The sequence below is a fragment of the Episyrphus balteatus genome, chromosome 2 (genome assembly GCF_945859705.1).
Source record: "Episyrphus balteatus chromosome 2, idEpiBalt1.1, whole genome shotgun sequence".
Lineage (NCBI taxonomy): Eukaryota > Metazoa > Arthropoda > Insecta > Diptera > Syrphidae > Episyrphus > Episyrphus balteatus.
In genome coordinates this window covers 120,395,123-120,422,147 of record NC_079135.1, presented here as the reverse complement: position 1 = coordinate 120,422,147, position 27,025 = coordinate 120,395,123, and the positions used below count along the sequence as shown (strand labels likewise).

The 27,025-nt window shown below is 33.1% G+C and overlaps 2 protein-coding genes and 1 long non-coding RNA gene across 5 annotated transcripts; 1 reads left to right on the top strand and 2 right to left on the bottom strand.

Annotated features, from left to right (window-relative positions):
• Nucleotides 1–419: 419 nt before the first annotated feature.
• LOC129908730 (receptor-mediated endocytosis protein 6 homolog) lies at nt 420–21,040 on the bottom strand. Of its 3 annotated transcripts, XM_055985453.1 has the most exons (9): nt 20,567–21,038; nt 12,818–13,025; nt 12,606–12,758; nt 9,096–12,544; nt 8,922–9,036; nt 8,285–8,856; nt 8,050–8,220; nt 6,072–6,168; nt 4,660–6,008 (listed from the first exon to the last, which is right to left on the bottom strand). In XM_055985453.1, exons 2-9 carry the CDS (start codon nt 12,962–12,964, stop codon nt 5,874–5,876), a joined length of 4,839 nt encoding a protein of 1,612 aa, XP_055841428.1. In that variant the 5' UTR covers nt 12,965–13,025; nt 20,567–21,038; the 3' UTR covers nt 4,660–5,873. The 3 variants fall into 3 exon arrangements, with proteins under 3 accessions (XP_055841430.1, XP_055841428.1, XP_055841429.1); XM_055985455.1 differs by lacking the exons at nt 4,660–6,008; nt 6,072–6,168 and adding an exon at nt 420–1,372 and having other exon boundaries at nt 20,567–21,039; XM_055985454.1 differs by lacking the exons at nt 4,660–6,008; nt 6,072–6,168 and adding an exon at nt 6,228–6,475 and having other exon boundaries at nt 20,567–21,040.
• Nucleotides 21,041–24,576: 3,536 nt separating this feature from the next.
• LOC129910930 (uncharacterized) lies at nt 24,577–25,190 on the bottom strand. Its single transcript, XR_008771562.1, has 3 exons — nt 25,062–25,190; nt 24,835–24,997; nt 24,577–24,777 (listed from the first exon to the last, which is right to left on the bottom strand). It is a non-coding gene; the product is annotated as an uncharacterized LOC129910930 (long non-coding RNA).
• An 816-nt stretch (nt 25,191–26,006) lies between these two features.
• Nucleotides 26,007–26,719, top strand: LOC129910524 (protein BUD31 homolog). The gene is made up of 2 exons (XM_055987942.1): nt 26,007–26,239; nt 26,307–26,719. The coding sequence occupies exons 1-2, from the start codon at nt 26,146–26,148 to the stop codon at nt 26,645–26,647; spliced, it is 435 nt and encodes a 144-aa protein (XP_055843917.1). The 5' UTR covers nt 26,007–26,145; the 3' UTR covers nt 26,648–26,719.
• The last annotated feature ends 306 nt before the right edge of the window (nt 26,720–27,025 follow it).

Below are 27,025 nucleotides of genomic sequence, written 5' to 3'. Positions count from 1 at the left end.
TAAAATTAAATTCAAATATTTTTTTGTGAATACATAATTCAAAAGTTTATTGTTTCTTTTCAATCGTCTTGTATCTGATCTTGATACTTCTTTAAATGTTAATATTTTCCATTTTTTTCTAATCCAAAGTCCGCGGAGTAGAGCGTTAAGCCTGGTACGCAGCTCGCGCTAAATTTAGCTCCCCTACAAATTATCGAAAAATTTAACCCAGCTAAAATGGATCCCATATACAAATTATCGATAACTTGTATGGGAATTTTATCTCGGCTAAAAAAAAACTTTTAAAAAATAGTACTCATACACCATAGTGCACATTTAAATTTTAATTTATGCGAGAAAAGCTTTTAGCAGTGGTGAAAATACAAACAACCAGGATGAGAAAAGGCTTAAAAAAATAATTTAAAATAAAAAAAAAATAATAAGATTTATAATACATAACTTTATTCAAAATAAAAAAGAGCAAACAAAAATAAAAATTCAATTTACATATTTGTACTATAAATACTGGCTATGATAAAGACGAATCCATTAGTTCATAATAATCAATTAAATAATATTTTCTTTATTTTCTAAAACTGTTTTCGAAAAAGATTCTTCCTCCAATGCGCCTCCTCTGTATTAACAACAACCACATCATCATCACCATTTAACTCATCATTTGCTTCTATATCCGAGCCTTCATTATCGGTGCCCTCACTTAAGTTTCGAAATTTCATTAAAACCTGTAGAACTTCCGTTCTAAAAGCAATTATATGCTCATCACTAATTCTCCTAACCGAACTTAAAATGCTCTTAAAGAAACAATCATGTTCATCAATAGCATAATCAACTTGTTGGAAACTTGAACGAAGATCATTTTGATGAAGTTTCCTTTTCGGTTGACTTCTATCACATTCAACCGGAAAAGTACCATTTCCATACCCATTCGAACCATCACTACTTGTGGAATTAAAGTTTTGCTGTGCTGCCATCTGCATAGCTTGATAGAACTTCAAATAGTCCAAATTCGAAATGTTGTCTTCGGGCAAATGATTTCCGGAAACCGTTGTACTACTACTAACTCTCGTTTGATCACTTCCCTCACTGCAAATAGATTGTGTAGAGTTGATGTCGTCATAAGTATTCAATGTTTGATTAAGTTCTTCAGTTGAGATTCTCTTCATTCGTCGACGAGTAGAAGAGAATGGTTTAAGAAACGACAATCGATCATAAAATGGCCAATAGCTTCGCTTTCCGCTACCAGTAGTTGCCAATTGATGCTTCTCGCCGTCCTCGTTAATGGTAAGATTGTTGTTGTTGTTGTTTTCAGTGATGTGCAATTGTCGAACAAAATAATCCCTCAAATATCTCCAGCGCTTCTGGCAAACCGGAACTGCAAAGAAAAGATATATAAACGAAGATTAGCGGCATTCTTTTCAAATGGTTTTTTTCTCTCTCTCTCTCTCTCTTTCTGTATTTCTCTCTTTCTTTCTAATTCCTTTGCTGCTGATGCTGTAAAGTGATCGTATTGCAAAAATTTATGCAAAAGCGGTTTTTACGCAAACGCCAAGGTCGCCATCCACTATCTAGATTTGTGTGTTCAGCTTTTTACGAGCAATCATTAACATAACATCCGTACTTCGGTCCGCTATGCAACTTACTATAGCCTACCTCTCTAGTTGGTCGTTTATCATCAGCGAGCAATCTGATGTGAACATTCACTATCCGCGCAATGTTTGCATAAATTAAACTGATTCGCTGCGATTATCTTGTCTAGCCGCGCCACATGCAGTGGTCTGGGTTTGGGATTTGCACCCTACTCACCCTCCTGTTGCATTTCTCCAGCTATCATCTGCCAGATGGAACGTACATGCTCCTTGTTACTGTAGAAAATGTCTGTTTTGTCGTAGATGGCTGGTTGTGCCTCTACAAGGTCAATCAGTTTGGCATCATTCATTTTGGCTAATGAAAGATTTGTTAATTTTAAATAACTGTTTAAACCCTGGTATTTAGCTTTTTAAGTGCGTCCGGGTAAGCCTGGAGATATTTTTTGCGCGACTTCTCTCGGAAAGCGTACACGTTCAACTGACGGATCGATTCATCCGCTTTACGTGCTTTGCTGTGAGAATCGAAGCTGAACATTAGATGACGACGACTACGACGACGACGAAGCTTAGCTAAAAAATAATAAAAAGTGAAGGTGGCTTATGTTTTGTTGTGGTTAAGTGGCCAGTCCAGTCTAGTTTTCAGAGACTGAGATGCTGCTGCTGCTGTGCAGAAAGCGGAGAGAACTTTAGAGAGACGTATTGTGTTAATGAGAAAGAGAAATAAAAGGCATAAGATTTGTATTTTTTGTTGGTTTTCAGGGTCATCACGAAGCACGAATCTTGTGTATACCTACTGGGTGCGGGTGTGAGGGATTATTGCAATGCTCTCGGAGCTAAAGCAGGTGGCTAATTTGTACCTATATATATTTGATGACGTCTCTGTTGGCTTCTTGAAGATTTTTATTGATATTACGTCAGAGATTAAGCGCACACAATATCACGATCTTTGTTTTGGTCGATGAATTCGCGTGAATAGGTTGGATATACTCGTATAGTAAATGCATATGGAAGTCCAAGTGGGTTAGTAGTGAGTAAAATTCTAATGGAAACAATGTTGTTTACGTTTTTTTTTATTTCTGTGGGCTTTTGTTGTGGATCTGCAACTTTTGACCTTTGGGTGATGTTGATGATAGAATTTAAAACTAGTATACCTTTGTCACGAAGTTTTCTGAACGGATTTAAAATGTTGAATTTATTTTTATAGAAATTATATAAGTTAAAAGGGTTAGTTAATGATTCATGTAAGTTCGGAGTTTATTTTCATGAGTTTACATATGTACCTTCGTAGAAAAAAAAAAAATATATATATTTATCTATTTTAGCTAAGAATATATATATAAACGTTTTTGGGGCTGGAAGACTATCTTTGTAACGCTTAACTGCAAAAAAAAATTTTGGCACTTTTTGGGTTCAGATTCGTGGTCAGCACCCCCAAAAAACATAAACTAATCTACTAAAACTAACTACACCAGAACTTCTCACTCTTTATGAGCCTGTATACAATATTGATGCAAAAAGGGCAATATGCATTGTTAACCTATACTTCAATCGTTTTATTTTCTTCAAAGGATTAATAAAAGTAATAAGGGTTTTTTTCAATTTTTTTTTTTTTTTACATTTTAAAGGTTAATGACTTTTGGCTACATACATTTTAATTTAGGGGTTTTCTCTATTCTAACAATAAAAGCTATTTAGATACTTAGTTTCAGCTTTGTATACATATTAGCAAAAATTTAAAATATTTTTCCCATGCTTGAAAATTTATTGGCATCAGGAAACCATTTCGCTTCACCTATGTATGCTTTTGTAAGGTTTTGTATCTTTATAACATTTGGTTGATGGGTTTCAATTTTTAACCTCGTGCTAAGTCAGGTTTCTTTTTTATATTATGTATGTACTTAAAAAATTATAGTTTTATGACTCTGGCAACTCTATTTCTTAACTTACACTTTTGCCGATTTGGTTTCTTTAATATATTAACAAAGCCTATAATTGCAACAAGTTTTAGTTTTCTATCTTATGAGACAAGTTTACTATGATTCCTGGCTCACGGCTGAAGTATATGTGTAATTCTGCCATTTTCGTATCTTCCTCAAACCTGTAAGAGCAATATAGATGCCAATTTTAAAATTTTAAAGTACCTCCAGAGTTTAATAACTCTGGTTTCGTATCAAAAAAGTTGAATTAAAGTAATTACGATATAAAAGTGCTTAAACTTAAAAGGACACTGTGGCGTATGTGTAACATTTTCTGCAAAAAAAAACTAATTTCACTGTTCATATGAAATCTTTGTCCAGCTGAAGAAAAATTAAATAACTTCACCACTCACTTACCTTTTAAACAGTTAAAAAGTTTTACTTATGAAGTTCTAAGAATTTTTAATGAACCTGAAGTGCTTTGAAAAAGTCGTAGCCGTTTATACTTTTTTGTATGCGTTGCATTTGTCAAAAAATGTTTGCCATTCCGCTCGAGACATCTTCAAAAAGTGTTTTTTTAATGCTTCCAAAGACCCATTATGTCGATTTCTTCTTCCTTTCTAGATTATACGCATTTATCCATGATTCGTCACCTGTCACGTTTTTTTCAATTTTAAGCAGCCTTGTTTGTATTTTTTAAAGCATTTCCTTGCACAAATTTACACGAGACTTTTTTTGAGCTATTGGCAAATTATGTGTAATTGAACAAATTTTTTTTCATCCCCAAAAATGAACGTTACTTATTTGCTTATTTCCAATATTGCCTGAATCCAGCCGTTGCAACGGTATGTCAAATAACGGTCTTCATGTAATTCTACAGTAAACACATCACGACTACGATTGAACTCGTTATTGCTGCACTCTTATCTTGATAATCAACATCGAAAGTCGTAACAAATCGCTCATCCTTTTTTCTCATTTAAGGCTCTAAAATTGTGATTAAACTATTGTAAAACTCTGAATGTAAGCTTTGTTTTTATGATTAACAATTTTGAAACCATTGGCAAAAGCAGTTTTTTAAAACTACCATATCTTTTTTACAAACACTACAGAAATTTAACTGTTTGATGCAGAAATAAAAGAATTCTTTTTTAAGTTTTTGTTTTATTTCCTTTTTAAGAATTATATGTAATAAATATCGAAAAAATATGCGAATACATATATATTGCAGGTGCTTAAGAAGTTATATCGTTTGCAAAATTTAGTTGAACTAAACCGTTCTTTATTTTTGGTTATTATTGAAATAACATTCTGCAAGATGCTTATTCAGTTCTATGGAGCATTCAAAACATGCACAAAAGAAAACTATTTTGATTTACAATGTGATTCTTTCCCCCAGTTAAATAAAATTACGTTTAGAAACAATAGTGCTTGGCCACTGCTTCATTAAAATGTATTCGGTATATGTATGAACAAACTATAGGAAAAGGATATTGTCCAAAAGATTTCAATATAAAAAAAAACGTTAGTATCGAAATATAAACGCGCTTTAAACTGCAAATATTCTAAAATTAACTTTTCAAAGTTTTGAAATATGTGTTCCATAATTCTGACGGAATACAAAAGAAACGTTAGCTTCACTTTGTTTTGCAAAACTAATGACTTCCAGCACCTGGTCTATTAATATTAATCTGGTTATCTTTCACTAATTTATTACAAAAAAAAAAAAAACAAACAGAATTTGCATACATATTAAATATATTTCTTTTCTTACACATTTCCGTTCTTTTTATTTTCAAAAAACAAAAACTTGCATTTTATATATCCATGAAGCATTTATTTAGAAAAAGAACAATCCTCTGGCAATTATTTTCAATTAATTATATATTAGAACTTTTTGTATTTATTAAATAAACAAACGCCTTTATATGTTGTATATATGTATGCGAAATATTCTGTAGTAATCTAACTTAATAATTAGTTATTGCATTGTTACAACTGTTTTCTTTTTCTCTCGTTTCTTTAAATTATTTTTTTTTTTCTGTTAGTTTGTTTTGGAAAAAATGTAAAAAAGATTTTTATTGTTTTTTTGTTTTTTCTTTTTTTAATATTGAAACACAATTTTTGCTATGGTTGGTTTTAATATCTCAACTTTGCGAGCTGAGAATGGGTATACAATTGTAAAAAAATAACAATTTTCTGCTTAAGAATATTTATAAATCTGGCAAAATGTAACAAGGGTTTTTTTTGTTTAAATACATTTCTTTTTTTTTTTCTAAAACAAAGTAAACAATAGACAAGAAACAAAAACAATTTTGGTGTAAAAAGGGGAGAATGATAATGAATAAATATATATATATTTTTTTTCTGCTTAATAATCCATGGTTTTGATGAATTGAACCACAGAACAAAATTGGGTCCAATAAAATTGTTCCTCACCGTCTAATTTTTCACCAATATAACTTGTAACGTATTCGATTGTTGATAATAAATAGGGCGGATTGGCCTGTAAAAAATAATAAATTGTTATGAAAAAATAACTTTTGTTAAAAAATTTGAATAAATTTACCTTGATCACAACATATATGAGAACTGGGAGCAAATCATCGGCCGCCGGTATACGATCACATGCCATTTGCAGGAGGTTCATTATACTGGTGATGCATCTGGAAATCAATTGATTATTTAATACTTTGAATTATTTTTGAATAAACTTTATTTGATTTACGTTCCATTAGAATTAATGCTTTTTTGCAGGTTTCTTTTCAATAATTTCAGACTTTTTTCTTCACCTTCATACGATGCATAGGGATTACTTTTCTTGTGCCTTTCTAACATTTTACGATATTTTCTGTTATAGCTATCACATAAAACTAACTTCTTAAAAACCTCTACGGACTGTTCCGAGATATTTTTGTTTGTGACTTCACACTATTAGGGGAAACCTTTGTGACCATTTTGTATCTTGTAAAACTTAAACGATGCCAAAAAACACGAAAACAATTTTTAAGTACTCATTATGATAAATTTTCAATAACTTTGAAGTTTTTTTCTTCTGACCAATTTTTTCAAGGATGGTATATTGTGAAAAAACGTAGAATAGACTGTTCTTTGAAAAATCCCAGATTGTCATCCGATCGATCGTAAAATATATACGCGATTCGGGCGCTTTAATTTTAGCATATCGTCGCCGTCAGACCTCGTAACTCATTAATTAAATTCCATAAAATAACAATCAAAAGATATTATCGGTAAAGTATGGAATTGCGAGGACTGATTACACTGGCCAACAATTTTCAACTTTTTAAAATTTTCCAGAAAGATTTATATCAAATTTTATGGATTTGGGTTCAGTAAGCTCAAAAATCATATTGTTTTTTTTTCTAGCAGCTCCAGAATATTCATTTGGGGGTATGTTCAAACTAATTTAAAATTTTTCTTATTTTGAGCGTTTATTAATATTTTCCAGAAAAAAAAATATTAAAATCAATGTATTTGGGTTCAGTAAGCCTAAAAATTGCATTAGGAGCTCTATTTTTTAAAAATACTTTAGTTTTTCAGGTTTTGGGGGGTAATTTCATACTTATTTTAAAGTTATGGTTATTTTAACTGTTTTCCAGAACATTTTCCAGAAAAATTTTCAGTGAACCTAATGTAGTTGGGTTCACTTAGCTTAAAATCAGACTGGTTCCTTTCTAGGAGGTATATTTTTTAGATATTTTCATTCTTCATTTTATTGCATATTATTTTTTTTTATTAATTTTTTTTTATCACATGCGTATTTAAAGTTTTGCTGAAAAAATGTCTTTCGAATGTAATGTATTTCGGTTCAGTAAGTAAAACAGTTTTTTTTTTAATTAAAAAAATTTAACAAAAAATAACTTAACCAACAAGAATTGACCAGTAAGAAATATGTATCAACCATAAATCAATAACTTCACCTTTGTTGATTTACCTAGAAATATCACAAGGCACCACAAGCATGATATTATTATCTTGCTGTAGTAGACAAGTTCTTCAAAGCAATACTACCAACTAATAGCAGAGACTTTTAAAGTGTACGTATGGAATGTGAGAATTTTTTTTATTCTTCCGCTTAGACTTTTTTCCGAAAATCTTGGTAAGATGAGTGAGGAACACAAAGAGAAATTCCATTAAAATTCGTGATCAGATTAAAAGAAACATTTTTTGTTTATCCCAAGCTCAGAATATTCTTGTAGTGTGAAGTAGGCAAAATTAGAGCCATTTTATTCAAATTTCCAGTTTGTATTCACCGCTTATCGCAGTTCTTTTCGTAGTTGCAGAATGAGGAGTTTAGCTTTACTTTTACAAAAGAAAACACAGATATTAGTTTTCTTTTGTAAAGTTGTTGTAAGACATTTGGGACAACTTTTTCACTTACAGACCTTACAATTGGTTAAGTACAAACGGGGATTTTCATGAAGTCTTAGTTTAATAGAATTATTTTATGATCCCGCAGAGAGTTTTGGCGGATTGTTCTCGGAAAACAACGAAAGTGAGTAGTTTTTATCAGTGAATGGTCTTACCTTATTACACACTGCAGTTTCTCTTGTGGAGTTGTATATGCTGAAATGTAATATAATTGTTGTTGAGCAAATGTCCATGGTGCTTCCGTAAGATACTCTGGTGGTATACGTAATGCTGGATGAGATGGTCTTATAACTTGTTGAAGTTTTCGGATATGTTCGTTTAAAACTCTACAATACAAAACACAAAATTAAAATTAAACAAACATTAAAAACACAAACTTTGTTGTCTTACTTATCTCTATTCAAATCAACTTCATCATTTGGAAACATCACATGCTGATACAATCTTTGCAAAAGAGCTCTTTCTATTGATATTTTCGCCTCTTGTAGCTGCCATTCGGCCATGCCATTTAATGCGCCACCATCCGCCAATTCAGACATTAAATCTTTCATAAAAACATCCAACAAATAAATCCTATCATCGACAGCAGTAAGTTTGATAAAATCTTCATGGAAAGTCTCAATGCGAGTTTCTCTTTTCTCCAAAAACATTCTCACACATACAGCTACCAAATGCCTGTTACATATTTTTGTTTCACTACGCAAACGTTGATCGAATTGATTGATATTTTCCGTTATCAAGAGTAAATTCTGGCGATAACGCATTAGATATTGCAAATAACTCTGCCGTTTAAGAATGTCACTTTGTAGTTCTTCCATTAGCTGCTGATGCTGTGGTGCTTCCAGTGTTGCCAGACATCTAATTGCCTCCGATACAAAAGAGATTTGTTGGGAATTCTGCAAGTTAATTGCTTGGGCCATTTGAATTTGCAGATATGTGAGCAAGGGCGAGGCATTAGAGAACTAAAATAGGCAAAGAAAATGTTATGAAGATATTTTTGATAAATTCAATTTGTTGAGGGGCTTACTGTGGTGTGTCGAAAATCACCAGTATGAAGATCAGTTTTAGATAAAACTTTGCGTATCTTTCGCTTGACCATATTAAAAGCCACCACTTTGTCATGCAAAACAACGCTAGGAATTCTGAAATATAACTCATGGAATTAAAGTCGGTTTTATGATACACTCATAATTAGACTTACCTATTGTCACTATCGGTGGAATTCTTTCGATTTACATGGCAACTATTATCCGTTGAATTGGAATTCGTTGTCGAATTCGAAGCATAAGCTTTTGTCCGATATTTGGCTAAAATATCTTCGTTGTTATCACAGTATGATGGCGGGTCATTTGCTGCCGCATCGACCTGCATGTTAACATCATTAAATTCCAGTGTCTCAGCATTTGTACAAAATGACACGTTGCGGCTGGGAAAATCATCAGTTGTTGCATGGTGTTTATTGCCACGACGATTTTTAAAGAAATTCTGTTTCAATTTATTGAATATTCCAGATCCATTGACGCCATGCGTTACAGCAGCACTAATGCTTGTCGATGGTATCAAAGCAGCCTTAAGAGTGTGTTCTTGCTGAAGTCGACGCAAATGCATATTACGTGCTGACTTATCAGCAGATGCATCAAAACTGATTGACTTTGGGATGGCGCCTGTCGATTTGATTGGTTTTGCTGTGGATGTAGATGCAACTGGTTGTGACGGTACTGGAACTACATTTTCCATAGATGAATGCGAGGGGCCATTTAGAGTGAGTTCTTCTGTTTTCAGAGATAACATGGCTACGTCATTGAGTTGTTGTTGCGACTTGACATCGTCGCTAACAGACGACTCTGTCATAGTGATCCTTTGAGAATTTTTATTTACAATTATCTCATGGTTTTCATAGTTCAAACTCTGATGACGTCGAATATTGACTAACGAAGAAGAGGTGGGATCTGAATTCTTTGATGAATCCACCATAATGCCATTACGACGTCCATCACATGGCGGTGATCTTGGTTCATGGGCCGACCTGCGGTGAACAACAACTGCTTCAAACATGTCACTAAAAGATTCCGTTTCATCCTCATTTACTGGCACAACCTTCTCTTCGAGACCAACAGCTCCATCATCAAAATCAGAAAAATCTATGAGATCCTTAACAGATGCTGTTGATTGCCTATTTTGTTTCTTTTTCTGTCTCGATATGGATGGTTTGTCTTCCATGTTGAGACTCTGACTGGAGATACTGCTTTCGGCAGAGTTTTGACGTCTCATGCGAGGCGATAAGAATGATTCTTTGTCACTCTTGTAATTTTGCTGAAAACTATTCTCACCCGAATACTGGTTTGTAGTGCGAACTGAACTCCGAGCTAGTGAAGATATTGCCTGCAGGTCGGATCCATCGAAAAACGCCGAATCCTGGGATGGTTGTCCATTAGGGACTCCCCCAGCAGCTGCCTCAGCAGGAGATTCTGGTTGGTTATAATTTACATTCATTGCTCGAGGAGCAAAGAAAGGTGAGTCGGGAGTGCAGAGATTTTCTGCCACTGAGGCATTGGTAATGTCAGACTTGGCTGTGATGCTTAAGTTATCATCGGTATCGACCTCAGCAAGCTTTTCCGAATCACTGGCCAATACATCGGTACTCCAATTCGACTCAGAACGCGTCTCAGAGCCTTCTAGATAGTTAGCTTGAGGAATTGCATTCGATAAGGGATCAAAATTATTATCCCCCGGCAGAACAACTGCAGATGGAATGAGTGGAGTTGAGAAATTGCGATCTCGCTCATTTGCATCCAAAGTCTCCGAATCACTAGCCAGCACATCTGTACTCCAGGTATCCGATATGATTGAAACAGTCTCATCACCTTCCATTAGTTTCTTAATCTCAAACTTACAAAACTTATCTTCAATATCGGAACGGGCTTTTGATAACAACTTGGCCATCTGGGGAGTAGGTATCACATTTGTTACAGATTCACCGTCTGTAACCTGCGATGAAGGTGTATCTCGTCCAGAAATATTTGGTGTTCCACGGCCTGATACATTTGCCGAAACCATATCGGAGAGATTATCATTCTGGTCATTCTCTTCTAGCTCTAGAGAGCTTGTCACTGAGTGATTACTTGGAGCCTCACTCACTGCCTCAAGATTATCTGAATTTCCAATCGATGCATCGTCGTGTGAAAGTGAAAAACGTGTTGTTTTTGTATGCAAAGGCCTCAATAAAGGTCCATCCATTCCATCGGTTTCTAGTTTTTCAATATTATTGGCATCATCGGTGATTTCTTGTCCAATTGCATTCATTTTAAGAACTTCTTCTTCGGTTAGGGGTTGCAGAGTATTGTCGTCGGATATGCAAATGCGAAAAACTAAAACTTGTTCATTTTCTTCTCCACCATTTGGTGATAGCGGAGCAGAGTTTACAGAAGCATGACCATTGGTTAATGCAGTTGCTCCATTGCTGAGACTTTTTGAAAGCTTATTTTTTGTGCTCTTTCCCAAATGGATAAGGCTATGTTTGGAACGTGGTGAAGAAGATTCTATAGGACTTGGTGCATCACCATTTACCTGAACATGCTCTGGTAGGTGATCGATTATCTTCTTCAGCTTGAGACGATCTTCTTCCAATAGAGCAAGCTCATCACTTTGCAGGAGAACTCTGAAGAACTCAATAAAAGTATTCAACTCGGACTGAGTGATAAGAAGATGGGCCCTCTCAAAATCACTTTGTTGGGATCTAATTGCAACAACATCCTCCCCAGAATCACTCACCAAAAGCAAATCCAAGAGTTTACTAACAATATTTGCATCAAAAAGTTGATAAACTTCACTGAATTTTGGATCCACATCTTGATACTTCATCAGGGCAAGCATTTGAATGATTTGACCGATTTGCATCAAATTAAAACGAGCCAGCTCAGAGATGGGAGCATCAATGATGCCAAGTAAATCTGGACTCACAATTGCCGGACAAATGAAATGAGTAAAAACCATATCGGTAATAATCTCATTAATATCCTTTTCATTGGTTCGCGCCTGTTTCAATTGATGGCACATAGTTTGAATGAGCCATCTCAAGGTCGATGGGAATAGTGACCAATTGGCGGTTATATTCGTAATAAATGAACTCGCAAGTTTATGAAGCTTGCTTATGATATCTTCACGAAATTTCTGAACTTTTTCTTGATAGTCTGGCGATGATTCTTCACCAAATCGTTTAAGCTTCTCTTTGCTGCTGAAATTCTTTACTACCTTATTGGAATCGACGTCCAGCATCGTTTCACTTTCAACAAGGACATTCATCAAGGGTTCATATAATGCTGCTGTGAGGAATATCTTTGCCGAAAACATAGATTCATTAAGTCGGTGGAAAAGTCTTGCAAATGATGATGATCCTGCACGAATCATTCTTCTAGGATTCTCACTAACGACAATTTGAATTTCTATAAGTTCTCGCAACAGCTTGAGAAGTGTTTCAACATCCTTGGTGTGAATTGCGTTGCCATAGAGTCCCGTTGCTATGGTATGATTGACGGAATTCATTTGACTTGGGGTAATTTCGGGAATGCGATCGCCAGTGGATAGTGCCATAGCCAGGACATAAGGAGTTCGATAAAGATAGTTGAATAGCTCTACATATGCAATGATATACTAAAATCAAGAAAAATAAAATGTCTGATCACTTTTATAAACTCCTCAAAGAATTATGTACCTCATATTTAAGAGACTTGGCTTTGTTTGCATCAACAAACTTGGTATTCTCAAGCCCATTAGCCCGATTGCAACAGATCGATGGACCGGATTCTGGTCGCGAAGTGATAAGATCGTTCAGGTTTTGTCTTTGTTGTGCACAAATATAGGCAAGCTGAAAAATAATATCAAATTAAAGGATGAGAGCTATTATAACTAGCTTTTTTTACATACCTGAGCTATTTGTGAAGAACTCAAAGCCACTGACTCGGTTAAGGTTGCAAATGCAGCTTGTTCATTCTGGATAAAAAGTTGTTCTTGGCGCAAAGTACGCGCAAGATCCATAATCTCCAATAGATTACCTTCGCCATCCCCATCCATGGTGTGTTGATGTTTGAGTAATGTACTTTTACTTGGAAAGTTCAGGACAGAATGTGCAAATCTGAAATATTAATTCAATGTGTTTCCTTATCTTCTGCATTTTTAAATAAATCATCAAATTCTAAATGCATTTTAGTCTGCAAAAAATGTGTGTTTGAAGGAATTACCTAATATGAAAAATAAACAATAAATGTTTACATTCTTTATCTTATCATTTTTGCTAGAATTTATTGTATTTTTTTCGTCATTGGCGATTCCTGATAAAGAAGAAGCCAACAATTGCGACAAATGTTTCTTCTTCGATATACGAGTATGTATATCTATTTCACTTACTATACACAAACCACTTGATATACGATACGATATAAATGAAGTTATAAACTTGTTATGTTGAATGCCACCCTTAATTGGGAAGTCTTTACCATAGACACCACAGAATATACACACTGTCATAAGGTTTCCGTGACAGATGTTCTTGTTAGGAAGTTAACAAAACGGATATTAAACACAAATCGAGTGATTCATAATGTTATTTATAGTATCGACAGGTTGGAAAGGTGGAATTTGAAAAATAATAATAATAATAATAGACATTACCTACGTTGTACAAATATTACACAATCATAATCAAATGGGAAATCCAAGGTTAAAGTTTATGAAAAAAAACAAATTGTAGGACATTTCGAGATTAGGTAGAAAATAGCTTTACATGGAATACAGTTACAGAAGAATTGCAATATTTTGTGATTCTGATTAGCAATTATTTTTGTTTATTCAAATCGTTCCAATAGAGAATAGAAGATCAAAGCTATGAATAATCAGTTCAAATGTTAATGTCATGTTTATTAATCAAATTCATGACTGTTATAATAAATTTTAAATTTAATCGTTGTGTATTTCCCCATTAAACGAACACTAGGCAGTTTAGATTAAGATGACTTTCGGGAAAACGAGTGACATTAATTTAGGAATGTTCTTCTTTTAGTTCAATATTTACTTATATGTTACAATTTATATGAGCATGTAAGACGAAGGAAATAAAATGCACGACTGGGTCGCACGAACTTGCTCTTGGAGTTAAAGTTGCTTAAATTTTTAAGACTTTTTATATAGAAATTTGGAAAAAAAATAAAATTCGTTAAAAAAAAAAAAATAAAATAAAATCTGAAATTGAATTGCCCACCAAAACAAGTATGCAGTTTTGATTGATATATTAACGTGCATTTTTAGAAAAAAAATTTTCAAAATCGTTAGAGCCGTTTTTAAAAAAAACAATTTTTTATAAATAATTTTTTGGAAAAAAAGTTTGAAAATAAAATTGGTATGCCATTTTGTAGAAATCACTAATTAACATCTAAAAACAAAATTTCAAAAAAATTCAATGTCCCGTTTTCGAAAATTTGATTTTTCAAAAAAAAATTTTCAAATTTTTTTTAAAAATCCAAAAATTATTTTTTTGGAAATTTTATTTTTGGTTTATATTTAAATTATATAAATGCTTTTTCACAAAAAGTTTCGTTGAAATCGAATAAGAAGTTTCGGAGATATTCGAATTTGAAAAAAATCGTTCTATGGCAGTAACCGTTAATAATGATTTTCAAAAAAAAAATTTTTCATTGAAATATAGACCTTAGCTTAAAACTAACATTTGAATTTTTTAAACAAAATCGTTGGAGCTGTTTTCGAGATATTTCAATTTTACTAAAATCGGTATATGACAAGTACCGTTATTTTTGGTCCAAAAAAATTAATTCCAAAAACCCCTCTGGAGAGTCGCCAAATAACGCTACATACCAAGTTTGACATTAATCGGTCCATCCGTTTAGGCTGTAGGTCCTTATACAGACAGACAGACAGACAGACAGACAGACAGACAGACAGACAGACAGACAGACAGACAGACAGACAGACAGACAGACAGACAGACAGACAGACAGACAGACAGACAGACAGACAGACAGACGGACTTCCGGGACCCACTTTTTTGGCATTGTCTACCATCGTAATGTCATGGAAAAATGTTATCTCAACTTTTTTTTTTTTGTACGAATGCATAACTTGATATACAGGGTGTCCCAAAAGTAATGGATCAAACGAAATATGCTGATTGGGGAACTTAAGGGCTCTCAGAATTTGGTAACTTATTCATCCCAAATCCTTACGGTTTTCGATTTAATGCAATTCTTGTGCAATTTCGAAAAATTCCTACTTGGCAACAGTATTTTGCTTCCTGCGCCCATTATTGATTTTTGTTTTTTTAAATTCTTTTACGAAAACATTGCCAAATAATTAGGAACCATTAATTTATCAAAAAAATTTTCATTCCATACGCCATTTCGCTGCAAATTAACTAACAGTTTCAAGTTTTATAAAAAATCTATTTCTAACTTTTATTTGAAAGCAACACCGCACAAAAAATTTGTATGGTGTGAGAGTGGTTTATTATTTTAAAAAGTTGCCCTGTTATTGCAGTTTTCAAAAAAGTATAAATGTTTCCAAAGTTGAAGTTAGATCGCAAAATATTGCAATTTGAATTCAACAAAACCAGATTTTTCAGAGCAAAAGTTCAAACAAAAATAGACGCTTTTGTTCAAAGAGAAATAAACAAACAACCGTTCAAGAAAATTTGTTTATTCTTGTTTGTTTTTTGCTCTGAAAAACCCTGTTTTGTTGAATTCAAATTGTAATAATTTGCGATCTAGCTTCAACTTTGGAAACTTTTATACTTTTTTGAAAACTGCAATAACAGGGCAACTTTTTAAAATAATAAACCACTCTCACACCATACAAATTTTTTGTGCGGTGTTGCTTTCAAATAAAAGTTAGAAATAGATTTTTTATAAAACTTGAAACTGTTAGTTAATTTGCAGCGAAATGGCGTATGGAATGAAAATTTTTTTGATAAATTAATGGTTCCTAATTATTTGGCAATGTTTTCGTAAAAGAATTTAAAAAAACAAAAATCAATAATGGGCGCAGGAAGCAAAATACTGTTGCCAAGTAGGAATTTTTCGAAATTGCACAAGAATTGCATTAAATCGAAAACCGTAAGGATTTGGGATGAATAAGTTACCAAATTCTGAGAGCCCTTAAGTTCCCCAATCAGCATATTTCGTTTGATCCATTACTTTTGGGACACCCTGTATAGTACCTATATCGCAAGTAAAAAGTGAAGTTAATATAGGAAAACTTAACGTTCATCCATCTAAAATAATCAAATTCAAATAGATGATATAGAATTGGTAGCTTAATATTCTGCGCATTTAAATGATTTTCTATGAACTTAGTGGTTGGTAAACCATTTATGGAGATTTCTAATACAATACGAGAGACGGCAAGTTGGCCGTATTTTTATCGATTGCTAAAGTCAATCAACAAGAAATCAAGAAATCTAACTTATCATATTTTGCAGTTGAAGTTCTACATGCCAAGGACAATGTTGTAAATCCTCAAAGATATAAACAAAATGAGGTAGGTAACTATTTTCAACGAAACAATTTAATGAATTAGAATTTTTAGAAAGCAGATTATAGAAACACCATTTTAAGCCTCATCGCCCGGATTTGCCTTTACTTTGCAATTTGAACATCCGAGAAGACATTCATCATTTAATTGCGATCTCTCCAATCATGATAAGGTGAGATATTTTGGCAAAAGAAAGTCTTGTCATTAAAGACAAGCGTTGGAACCGAAGATAACGTAGAGTTTTACTGTTTTTACAAATTATCACAAATGTTTAATACCTATTTAACATGTTAAGTATTTGTTTGAGCATACAAAAATTTGATTCGTCGAATATGGACATTGTTGGACTTTTTATGTAGCTTGTTTTAATATTTTCCGGTTTTACTCTGTACGGTTGGCTTTGTAACAACCGAAGCTTACCTCTCTGACCTTATAACTTCCTTGCAGCTCGAATCAAACAATGTACTCCACAATCCTATCTTACTTATTTAAACTATTCTGGAATGAGCTTATTAGTCTCTAAAGTTTCATTTATGAATTGCGACCTGCGTCTTTATTTTAAAGCTTTTTTTAAAGCAAATATCAACTCATTCATATTTTGATTGTTAAATAAAGTGAATAAGTGGTCATATTTACATATTTAAATATAGTATTTTGCATCAAATTAGTTAAAATTACAAAAAAAATTTTAATGTTTTCTATGCAACCATAACTACTAGGTACCTGCGAACTGTCAAATATGAATTCTTAGTCTACAAATACAAGACGCATTCGCTCGAATTTAAACTCGCTTTTAATTTAACTTAACTTTTTTGTATTACAGTTTACAGCTCTCTGCGTCTACTCATTTGAATGAAATGCCAAATTCAGCGACCACTTGCAAATCGCAGACGCAGGTCGCACCTCCATATGAATGCCACTAAAATATTAATTTTTCATTAACTTTAATTCCGGATACGATAGCTATCGCCCATTAAAGTGTAGAACCTCGTAAGACTAAAATACAATAAAAAATTCATTTTACCCAAAATAATCAGTGAGGTCAGTCAGAGCTACATTTTGTCATTATCAGTAAACTAGTGTTGTTCTGGAAATTTTAAAGGAAATTAAAATCTGTCATTCGTCACCATAGGTATGTATTCAAAATATCGTCAGGAGCTATTTATGGTGGTGAATGAACTCGGTATCGCGGAAAGAAGTTGCGCTATCGTCAGCTTTTTTCAATCCTGTTCTGAACCAGGATTGGTGTTAAAATGGATAAGGCTTCAACAAATTAGTTCAAATGCTTGGATACGCAGAGAACATTGTGATTATCGGCTGCTTTATTAAAGCCTTTGACAACAATTCAAGGTGAGTAAGAAATTGTTCGGGTTATGGTAAATGAAATTTTTTATCGACATTTAGAGAATAATTTGATCTATTTCGGAGTAAATACTAACTGCACGAATGACACCGATCGGAATATGGAATATGATATAGGTAAAGAATACATTAATATGTCTACTGTAATTGGAAAGCCAAAGTTTTTGCACTACGAAAACCTTAGCCTGCCCGTTACTTAATTTATGTATGTCACTAATAATTGTTAGACGAAAAGCAGAAATAGTTGAAGCGAAAAATTTTTCGACAAAATTTCGTGATTGTGAACTAAGAGCTGTTTGCTGAAACGAAACTTCAGGATTTAAGTTCTACATAAAACCATATGTGACAGTTTGCACAGATTAAAAGTAGGGAATAAGATTTTATGTTTTACTTAAATATTTAAATTTCGTTTCAGCAGTCTACGAGGTTTAAAAATAAGCCTTACCAGACGACACTGTATGCCAGCGATCGTGAACCAAGAAAAGTGATTATGTAAAGGCAAGGATCCTTTGTTTAGGGATATATAGAGTTAAGAAAATGGATATCAAGTCAATTTTAATAGTTTTACGGCCGATTTCTTTACAGAGTCCTAGCGCTAATACCGGTCTTAGTCCTAAAGTTACTACTCAAATTTTTTTAAGAAAAATCTGCCAGATTTTTTAATTTTTTGGGTGTTATTTCGCTTGACAAGAGTTTTTTTTTTTGTGATTTAAATGATTTGAACGATTTTCAAAAATTTACCAAAAACATCTGAAATCACAATGCAATGCCGGAACGGGAAGAATGGACAAAAGAACACTTCCTGATGAAGAAGTACCAAAAAAGTATATAAACTTGGTTTGATTTTTCTAAAAGTGAAAACCAAGTCAAGAAAGATGGTTCTTTCGTGCATATAACATTGCAATAGGAATTCAGTTTTTGAATTCTGTAGGTATTATGGAAGTAAACAAAAAATTGTTGGTACAATAGATTATTCTATTTTTTATAGAAAAACCATGCCTTATGAAAGTATAAGTGGAGCCACATGTAAATAGCATTCGCTCAAAGTAGGATCTTTCGAGTCCATTTTTTAGGAGGAGGGTAACCATTCTTGAATCCTCCAAAGCTATGGTATCACAAAATAGGGACATTATATCTGTTATATTTACAAATAGTTTTTCAGGCAGGCTATGTGGTACGTGGTAAAATAATGCCACTCGTATCGATGACTTCTTAGGACCGCGTTGTGAACTTAGATCGCTTAGATTCGCTTAGATAAATGTGAAAAAATGCTCAGGTACTAACTTTTCGTTAGGACCGAGTACTAGTGCTAGTTCCTGGGGTCGAACTACGGCATACGTTCGTTAACGTTTTGACTATTGTTCTCTCTATTTAATCAGAATAAAATGATAGAGACATAAAGCGTCAATACGAACGTATGCCGTAGTTCGAGCCTAGGTCTAGTTAGACCGGGTACTAGGCTGATTTAGGACTCATGTGAAGAAATTGGCCGTCAGTTTTTAAGACATATTCTGAAAGTCTAGTTACATAATATAATTGCAGATGTTATATGTTATTTATACAATGTCTACCAATACTAATAGAGTTGAAAGAAAATTGAGTTTCCAACTAGAAATTTAAAAAATACATCTTAAAAAGTTCACAAAGCAAACTGAGCCTCAGATAAGCTTTTTTTATTATATTAATCTGTTCAGATCTTCAGATTATATCAAACAAGTTTTACTGTAATTTTCATAAACAAAAAATAAAACAGCAAAAATGAATAATTTCACTTTCGCATAACTCTTACAGTATTCATATTCACTGCCCTAGTGCTATTAACATAATTTATAATAAAAACATTTTATGTTCCCATTTATGATTTGTTTACATCCGGAGATGAGTTGTTTGTTTTTTCCAGGAATTTCAAAAAAAAAAAAAACAAAAAGACACATAATCTGTTCGCTGGGAGCTAGCAATACTTTCGTGTGTGTTTTTTTGTTTTACTTTTAAAAACAAATAAACACTAAATTTTTATTTAAGGTCATTTGCATTCATCACGATCTCAATCGTATTCGAATACACAAATAACAATTTACTTATACAGAAAAAAAAAAAATACTTATGAATACAAAAAACAACAACAAGAAACTTTGTGAACGAATTAAGAGTTTCTGTGTAGACTGTAGAGGTACTATGTGCTCCATTTGACGCTGTTTTACGGTCATATTAAATTAAAATGCATTTCAGACTCAGTTCGTACAACAGCACAGCATTATCAGTCATTAATGGCAGTACCAGGCACACATGCTAACACGCTCTTCCTACTCCCCCTCCCCCATTTAACAAAACGCCCACTTACAAGTAAAATCGAACAAAAAAACACAAAAAAAAAATGTACATTCTTTCGCGTTTCGCTGGACCACAAATTGATTTTATCCCACATCAATCTGCCAAATATAATAACAGCCAAAACAATGGCAATGGATGGAGTGCAAATTAATTGCTCCAAACTACAACAAGCTTCCGATGAAAAGTTTTGTTATCGACTACGACAACGTTAAGCTTCTTTGCCATGCTACGACTTTGTTGTATTTTTTTTTAAACAAAGAGAAAAAACTTCAATTGAAAAAAGGTAGTGCAACCAGATTATAAAAAAAATGTACAATTTGAAGTGTTCCGAGAAAAATGACAACGACGTCGATGGATGCTAAATAGAAAAGAATACCTTTCCCCAGACTGTCACCAGTCACCACTAACAATTATAATAAAAATTGATTAGTATGAAAAACTTACCTGAATGATGATTATTTATATTCCTCATTAGAATGTTTTGTGTGTGTGAGTGTGAATTGATTAACTCCGCACTTAAATTTATTATTTTGATGAGAATAAATTCTTTTTAATCCAAAATCAAATCAAAATCCATCAATTTTTCATCATCACATCATTATTTTATTCACAATAGAAAAAAAATAAATACAGCCAGTAGTGCTGCACATAGTAGCTGAATGGTGTGTTGTTTTTGTTTTCACACGCACTGAATAGGTTTTTTTTTTTCTTCTTCCTTTCTTTTCGTATCTTTTCTAAAATTTTCTTAACTTTTCTATTCTTCTTGTTGCACTTAAACCTTTTAACATTTTTCCAATTGATTTATCATTATTTCAATAAGAATTTTATTCTAATTAATATTGAGAAATTTTGTAGAAAAAAAAATAATTGAAATTTTTTGAGATGGAAAAAAAATTATGTGCGACTTCGCGAAGTGAAAGTTTTGACAATTAAAAAAAAAAAAATTTCTGCAAAATGAATGAACTGTCAAATTGATTTTTAAAGGGGTGCACAAAATTTCATAGCATTGTTGTTGTTGTGTGTTCGATTGTAGGGGGCGCTGGGAAAAATATACTATTCACAAAAAATTAGTGGACCGTTTGTATAAAAATAGCAAATAAAACAAAATTTAAATTTATAAAATTAAGGTATAACTACAACGGCCACTTTTTGCAAAAAGTCATAAAATGAAAATTTTCAAACTCATTTTGTGACAGTTTTTCCGACCACAAAATTAAAAATAATTATGGAGAAAGCTTATTTTTTGGTCTTAAAAATAATTTTTGTATTTTTTTCCAAAAACAAAAATAGCGTTTAAAAGGAATATAAAATTTTTACTTTTGTAAATTTCCCACTTTGTGCCGGGCTACACCGTGATTTTTCAATCGCCTAACCAGTCAGGTTGTAGGCAACCCAACTAGCACAACAGCTTCTATAAATTGAGATCTCGCAGGTACTACTTTTTATACAGCTTGAATTGAGCTTGCTTCAGAATTTAATTGCTTATAGAAGTTCGAACTTGTTTAACAACTTCTAATAAGTTGTTTAAATACTGTTAAAGAAACTTAAACGAAAAAAGATTGTTTTCGGAAAAGCCTGTTTAATGAATTTATAGAAGCTTTACAGAAATTACCAAGTTAGTATTTGATTTTTGGTTTTGATATTGAATAATCTAGCTCGTACACTTTTTGGTTTTGACATTGAATAATTTAGCTCATACATTTTTTTTTGACATTTCTGCTATTTGAACTGGTTAAGTTTTTGATTTTATTAATGAATATACTAGGATGGCCGAGTGGGTTGAGTGGCGGACTGCCACCAAGTAGGTACGAAGTTCGATTCCTAGGTGTGGTAAAAAATTATATACTTTTAAAATTATTATCAATAGACATACTAAAAACTAATGGAATAATATACATAATTTCAGGTCAAAAGATAAAATTCATGATTTAAAATCAAATAAAAACCAGTTAAAAAAGAATTCTTTTTTGTTTTTGTAGTTGTTTTTTTTAAATTTCGATAAGACATGTATTAAAGAGCTATACAAGCTCTTCCGAAGCTATCTGTCAAATCTCAAAGCTTCGGTAGAGCTTCGATAAAGCTTCGTTTAAAATCCTTATAGAGGGTCAAACTTGTATAACGTTCTCCTTTTTCCATGCCCAACAACCTTACTAAAGTTTAAAAGAAGCTGAAATGTAGCTTTTGTAATACCTTAACCGAAGCTGAAATGTTAGTTGGGAAGAGGGGTGAGGATTTTCCTCTTTTTGACGTTTGTTCCTATGAAATGTAAATTGGAACGTGATTGTGCACAACACAGGCCCTTTTTCACTTTTTAGGTCATTGTAGTTCAGCTTCGGTTAAGGTATTACAAAATCTACATTTCAGCTTCTTTTAAAGGCTTGGCCACACCGAAGGGTACATGCGGTAGCGGTACGGGTACTTGTATGAAAAAAATTCAAAACTGACACATCAACGTTCAGATGTGGAATTTTTTTCATACAATTACCCGTACCGCTACCGTATGTACCCTTCGGTGTGGCCAAGCCTTAAGGCTTGGCCACACTGGAGGGTATGCGGTAGCGGTACGGGTAGCGGTGAGGGTACTTGTATGAAAAAAAATTCCAAACTGACACATCAACGTTCAGGTGTGGAATTTTTTTAGTACAAATATCGTTACCGCTATACCGCATACCCTCCGGTGTGGCCAAGCCTTTAAAATTTAGTACCCAACTAGCACAACAGCTTCTATAAATTGAGATCTCACAGGTTCTGCTTTGTATACAGCTTGTATTGAGCTTGCTTCAAGGCTTGGCCACACTGGAGGGTATGCGGTAGCGGTACGGGTAGCGGTGAGGGTACTTGTATGAAAAAAATTCCAAACTGACACATCGACGTTCAGGTGTGGAATTTTTTTAGTACAAATATCGTTGCCGCTATACCGCATACCCTCCGGTGTGGCCAAGCCTTCAGAATTTAATCGCTTATAGAAGCTCGGACTTGTTTAATAGCTTCTAATAAGTTGTTTAAATACTGTTAAAGAAACTTAAACGAAGAAAGCTTGTTTTTCGGATAAGCTTGCTTAGTGAATTTATAGAGGCTACAGAAATTACCAAGTTTTTATTTGATTTTTGGTTTTGATATTGAAAAATCTAGCTCGGACACTTTTTGGTTTTGAAATTGAATAATTTAGCTCGGACATTTTTTTCATTGACATTTCTGCTATTTGAACTGATTAAGTTTTTTATTTCATTAATGAATATACTAGGATGGCCGAGTGGGTAGAGTGATGGACTACTACCAAGCAGATACGAAATTCGATTCCTGGGTGTGGTAAAAAATGATATACTTTTCAAATTATTATTAATAGATATACTAAATACTAATGGAATGTTATATATAAGCTGCGTTCCTTTGGAAATATTTATCTACTTTTTAGTACTTAAAACTACTTTGATCTACTTTGCTATACTGAAAAAGTAGTTCAAAGCAGCTTTATAGCCTGTTTTCACTAGAGCAAATGAGATGATTTCGATCAAATTTGCCAAATGAGGTTCGAAATGAGATAATTTCCCATACAAATTTCAAATTTGAAATGAGATAATTATCATCTCATTTCGACGAAATTAGGTAGGAAATTAAGTCAAATCGCCTGAACGCTCATAAAATTTCATTGTGAATAGGCCACAATAATGAATTCTTACAAAACGTCAAACTAAAAAAATAAAAAAAAAAAAACATAGCACAGCGGTAAAATTAAATTGTGTATATATGGTGTCGCGTCGGTAAACAAAAATTAAAAATAAACCTTATAATTCCGAAATAACTATGCCAGATCGTAGTGCCACCAAATGAACCTCAAATTCCTCAATATTCGGCAATTTTTTGAAGAAATTGAAGAAAACTGTGGTTTGGCAAATGATTCAACCTAAGCAAAAATTGATGTAAGAATATAAATGCAAATTTTCTCTCTCAATATACCTAATATTTATCCTTTTTATATATTAATTTACAGGATGAAACAAGAAATGCTCAACTTTTGTTTGAAGGCTACGAATAACACTCTTTTCTATATCTCTCGGTATACGACTGACTTCCTACTCCGATGACAAAACCATCCAGATCTGGCTGGCATACCTGCCTGCCAACGAAGGACGTCCATACACCTGACAACGAAACCGTGTGCACCATTTCTGGGGAACACACACGAGCAGTTTATGACATAAGTTGGTGCCATCAGACCGGGGAAGCAAAGGCGTGTGGATGATTACATCTACATTTTCAAGGAAGACGAAGGTTCATCAAAGAACGACCAACATTTTTGCTGGTCACTGCTGTGAACAAAGCGTATCTGAAATGGAATCCTTCAGTAGCTAGCCAATTGCTGTCGTGTAGTGACGATAGAAACATTAAGATTTGGAACTTAGTTGAATAGTTTTTTGTCCAAAAGAGAAAAAGTTAATTATACGTAAAAAAAATACGAAAAAATTGTTTTTGTTTTTATTCATTAAAAGAGGAGCATTCAAAGTTTAAAAGTGTTTTCTGGTCTTGCGGGAATCGAGCCCAATAACCAAGGAAAGTCTGTCCTGACTGGCATTGATGATCTTTGCCAAAGTTTTGGAGCAGCGGGACGGCATCATTTTGTTTTCTGGTTTGATGTTGGTTAATGCTGTCACGAGCTGAATAGTAAGACAAAGATTAGACTGAGTCTTACATATTTTCCATTCCAAATTCACCTTTGCAAGAGGATCTGCAGCAACCTGCTCCATAATCATGTCCGAGGTTGGGTAAACGGTATAATGCCACAATTACCAAATGTTGGGTAGGTAATGATTTCTCTTTCCCTTCGACAGCGAGATTGCAAATGCTCAGAAAGTCAGAATAATGAAGAAGAAAAGGCTGGAAGTTTATATGCATATAAATGATAAACATATTTTATATAGTTATTAGAGAAAGTACAAACCTTTATCCAGAACCTCTTTGGATTATTCCATTTTATTAATTCTTTGAATAATTAAACATTTAAATGTGTCAATCGTCAATATATGCCTGACACGTCAAATTCAAATTTTAGTGTTGACACTTCTTGTCAGTCCAAATGAGATAATTTGTAGTGAAAACACTTTTTTGCTAATTTGCTAAATTACCTCATTTGGGGTGTAGTGAAAACAGGCTATTAAGTACTAAAAAGTAGATAAATATTTCCAAAGGAACGCAGATATTATATCAGGTCAAAAGATAAAATTTATGATTTAAAACCTGCTAAAAAAGAATTCTTTTTTGTTTTTGTAGTTGTTTTTTTTTTTTAATTTCGATAAGACATGTATTAAAGAGCTATACAAGCTGTTTCGAAGTTCAAACGTTCAAACGTGGTTCAGCCTCGGATCATTAATTTAACTTTCCGTTTTCGGCGGATTAGCTGTGATTCAACTTTGGTTCAAGGATGGATTTAGCTATTTCAACCTATATGAACCTAGAACCAAAGCTAAAAATCAATTTCACCTCCGAGTTCAGAAGATAAAAGTAGCTGAACCACGGAATAAATATTTGTTGAACTAGCCCTAAGAGCACCTATATTTATGATTTTATGATTATGTTGTAAAGTTTTCGCATAGTAAAAACTTTCGAATTTGTGATCTGCTCTGAAGCACGATCCATTTTATTTATTTTTGCCATTTTTGTATGTGCCCAATATATATATATAACAAAGAAAAATTATTTAACAATACTGGAAACTACGGAACTGTTTTTACTTTTTCAAGTTTAGTTTTAACTTTGACAACTAGTGCCGTCACATGCATACCTTCAAATCTTTAATAGTGTAATAACTGCCTTAAACTGTTAATCATATTCAGCACCCATTGTGAATTTACCATAACTAAATTAATTAACAATGGCAACTATCAAATATGACACCTGTCACCTGTCATTCAGCTACCTTGAAGTCGATGGTCGTTTGTTTGTTAAAAAAAAGTAAATTTCTTCTAAAATCTTAAATTTTTAACTTAATTTTATTATTTTCGAATAAAACGAAATCAAAATAAAAAATGCCTAAAGTAAAGCGTAGCAGAAAAGCACCTCCAGATGGATGGGAATTAATTGAACCAACCTTAGAAGAATTGGAACAAAAAATGCGAGAAGGTAAAGTGTTGCTTTTATTTTAACATTTCAATTAATTAAAGAATATTATAATATTTTTCGACTCCAGCTGAAACTGAACCACATGAAGGTAAACGTATCAATGAATCGTTGTGGCCAATTTTCAAAATCCATCATCAAAAGTCCAGGTACATTTATGATCTCTTCTATCGTCGAAAAGCCATCAGTCGGGAACTCTACGACTATTGTTTGAAAGAAAAAATTGCAGATCCCAATTTAATTGCCAAATGGAAAAAGTCTGGATATGAAAATCTTTGTTGCCTGCGTTGCATTCAAACGAGAGATACAAATTTCGGTACAAATTGCATTTGCAGAGTGCCGAAATCAAAGTTGGAAGAAGGACGTGTGGTCGAATGTGTGCATTGCGGGTGTCGTGGATGCTCTGGTTAATATGATTCCAAAAAAAACAAAAAAAAACTACTTCTTTTTTACAATTCTCTTTTATTTACCGACAAACTTAAATAAACGAATTAGATAATTAAGATCATTTGAGCTTCTGTTTGTTGAATTTCTTTTCTTTTTTAATTATTTTTCTGGAGGTGTGAAGAAATGTAAGAACATTTGATGATATTGATTTCACCTGTAAATATATCAATATCATATGAAGATATTGATTTAATACTCTTCTAGCTAACCGAATTCTGTGAATGTGGTCTGACACGCAAATGAGATATTTCTCAAGTAGAATAGGAAATACAATGTAGTATGGCCAATGTTATGTCTATGTATGGTTCACGCTAGATGCTTTGAAACTCATACGGCCCAACT

Coding starts and splice junctions, on each gene's coding strand:
- LOC129908730 (XM_055985453.1), bottom strand. CDS start 12,964: ATGGATGGGGATGGCGAAGGTAATCTATTGGAGATTATGGATCTTGCG. Junction 8,221..8,284: donor GTTGATTTGAATAGAGATAA/GTAAGACAACAA, acceptor TTTGTATTGTAG/AGTTTTAAACGAACATATCC. Junction 6,009..6,071: donor TCATATATGTTGTGATCAAG/GTAAATTTATTC, acceptor TATTTTTTACAG/GCCAATCCGCCCTATTTATT.
- LOC129910524 (XM_055987942.1), top strand. CDS start 26,146: ATGCCTAAAGTAAAGCGTAGCAGAAAAGCACCTCCAGATGGATGGGAA. Junction 26,240..26,306: donor GGAACAAAAAATGCGAGAAG/GTAAAGTGTTGC, acceptor TTTCGACTCCAG/CTGAAACTGAACCACATGAA.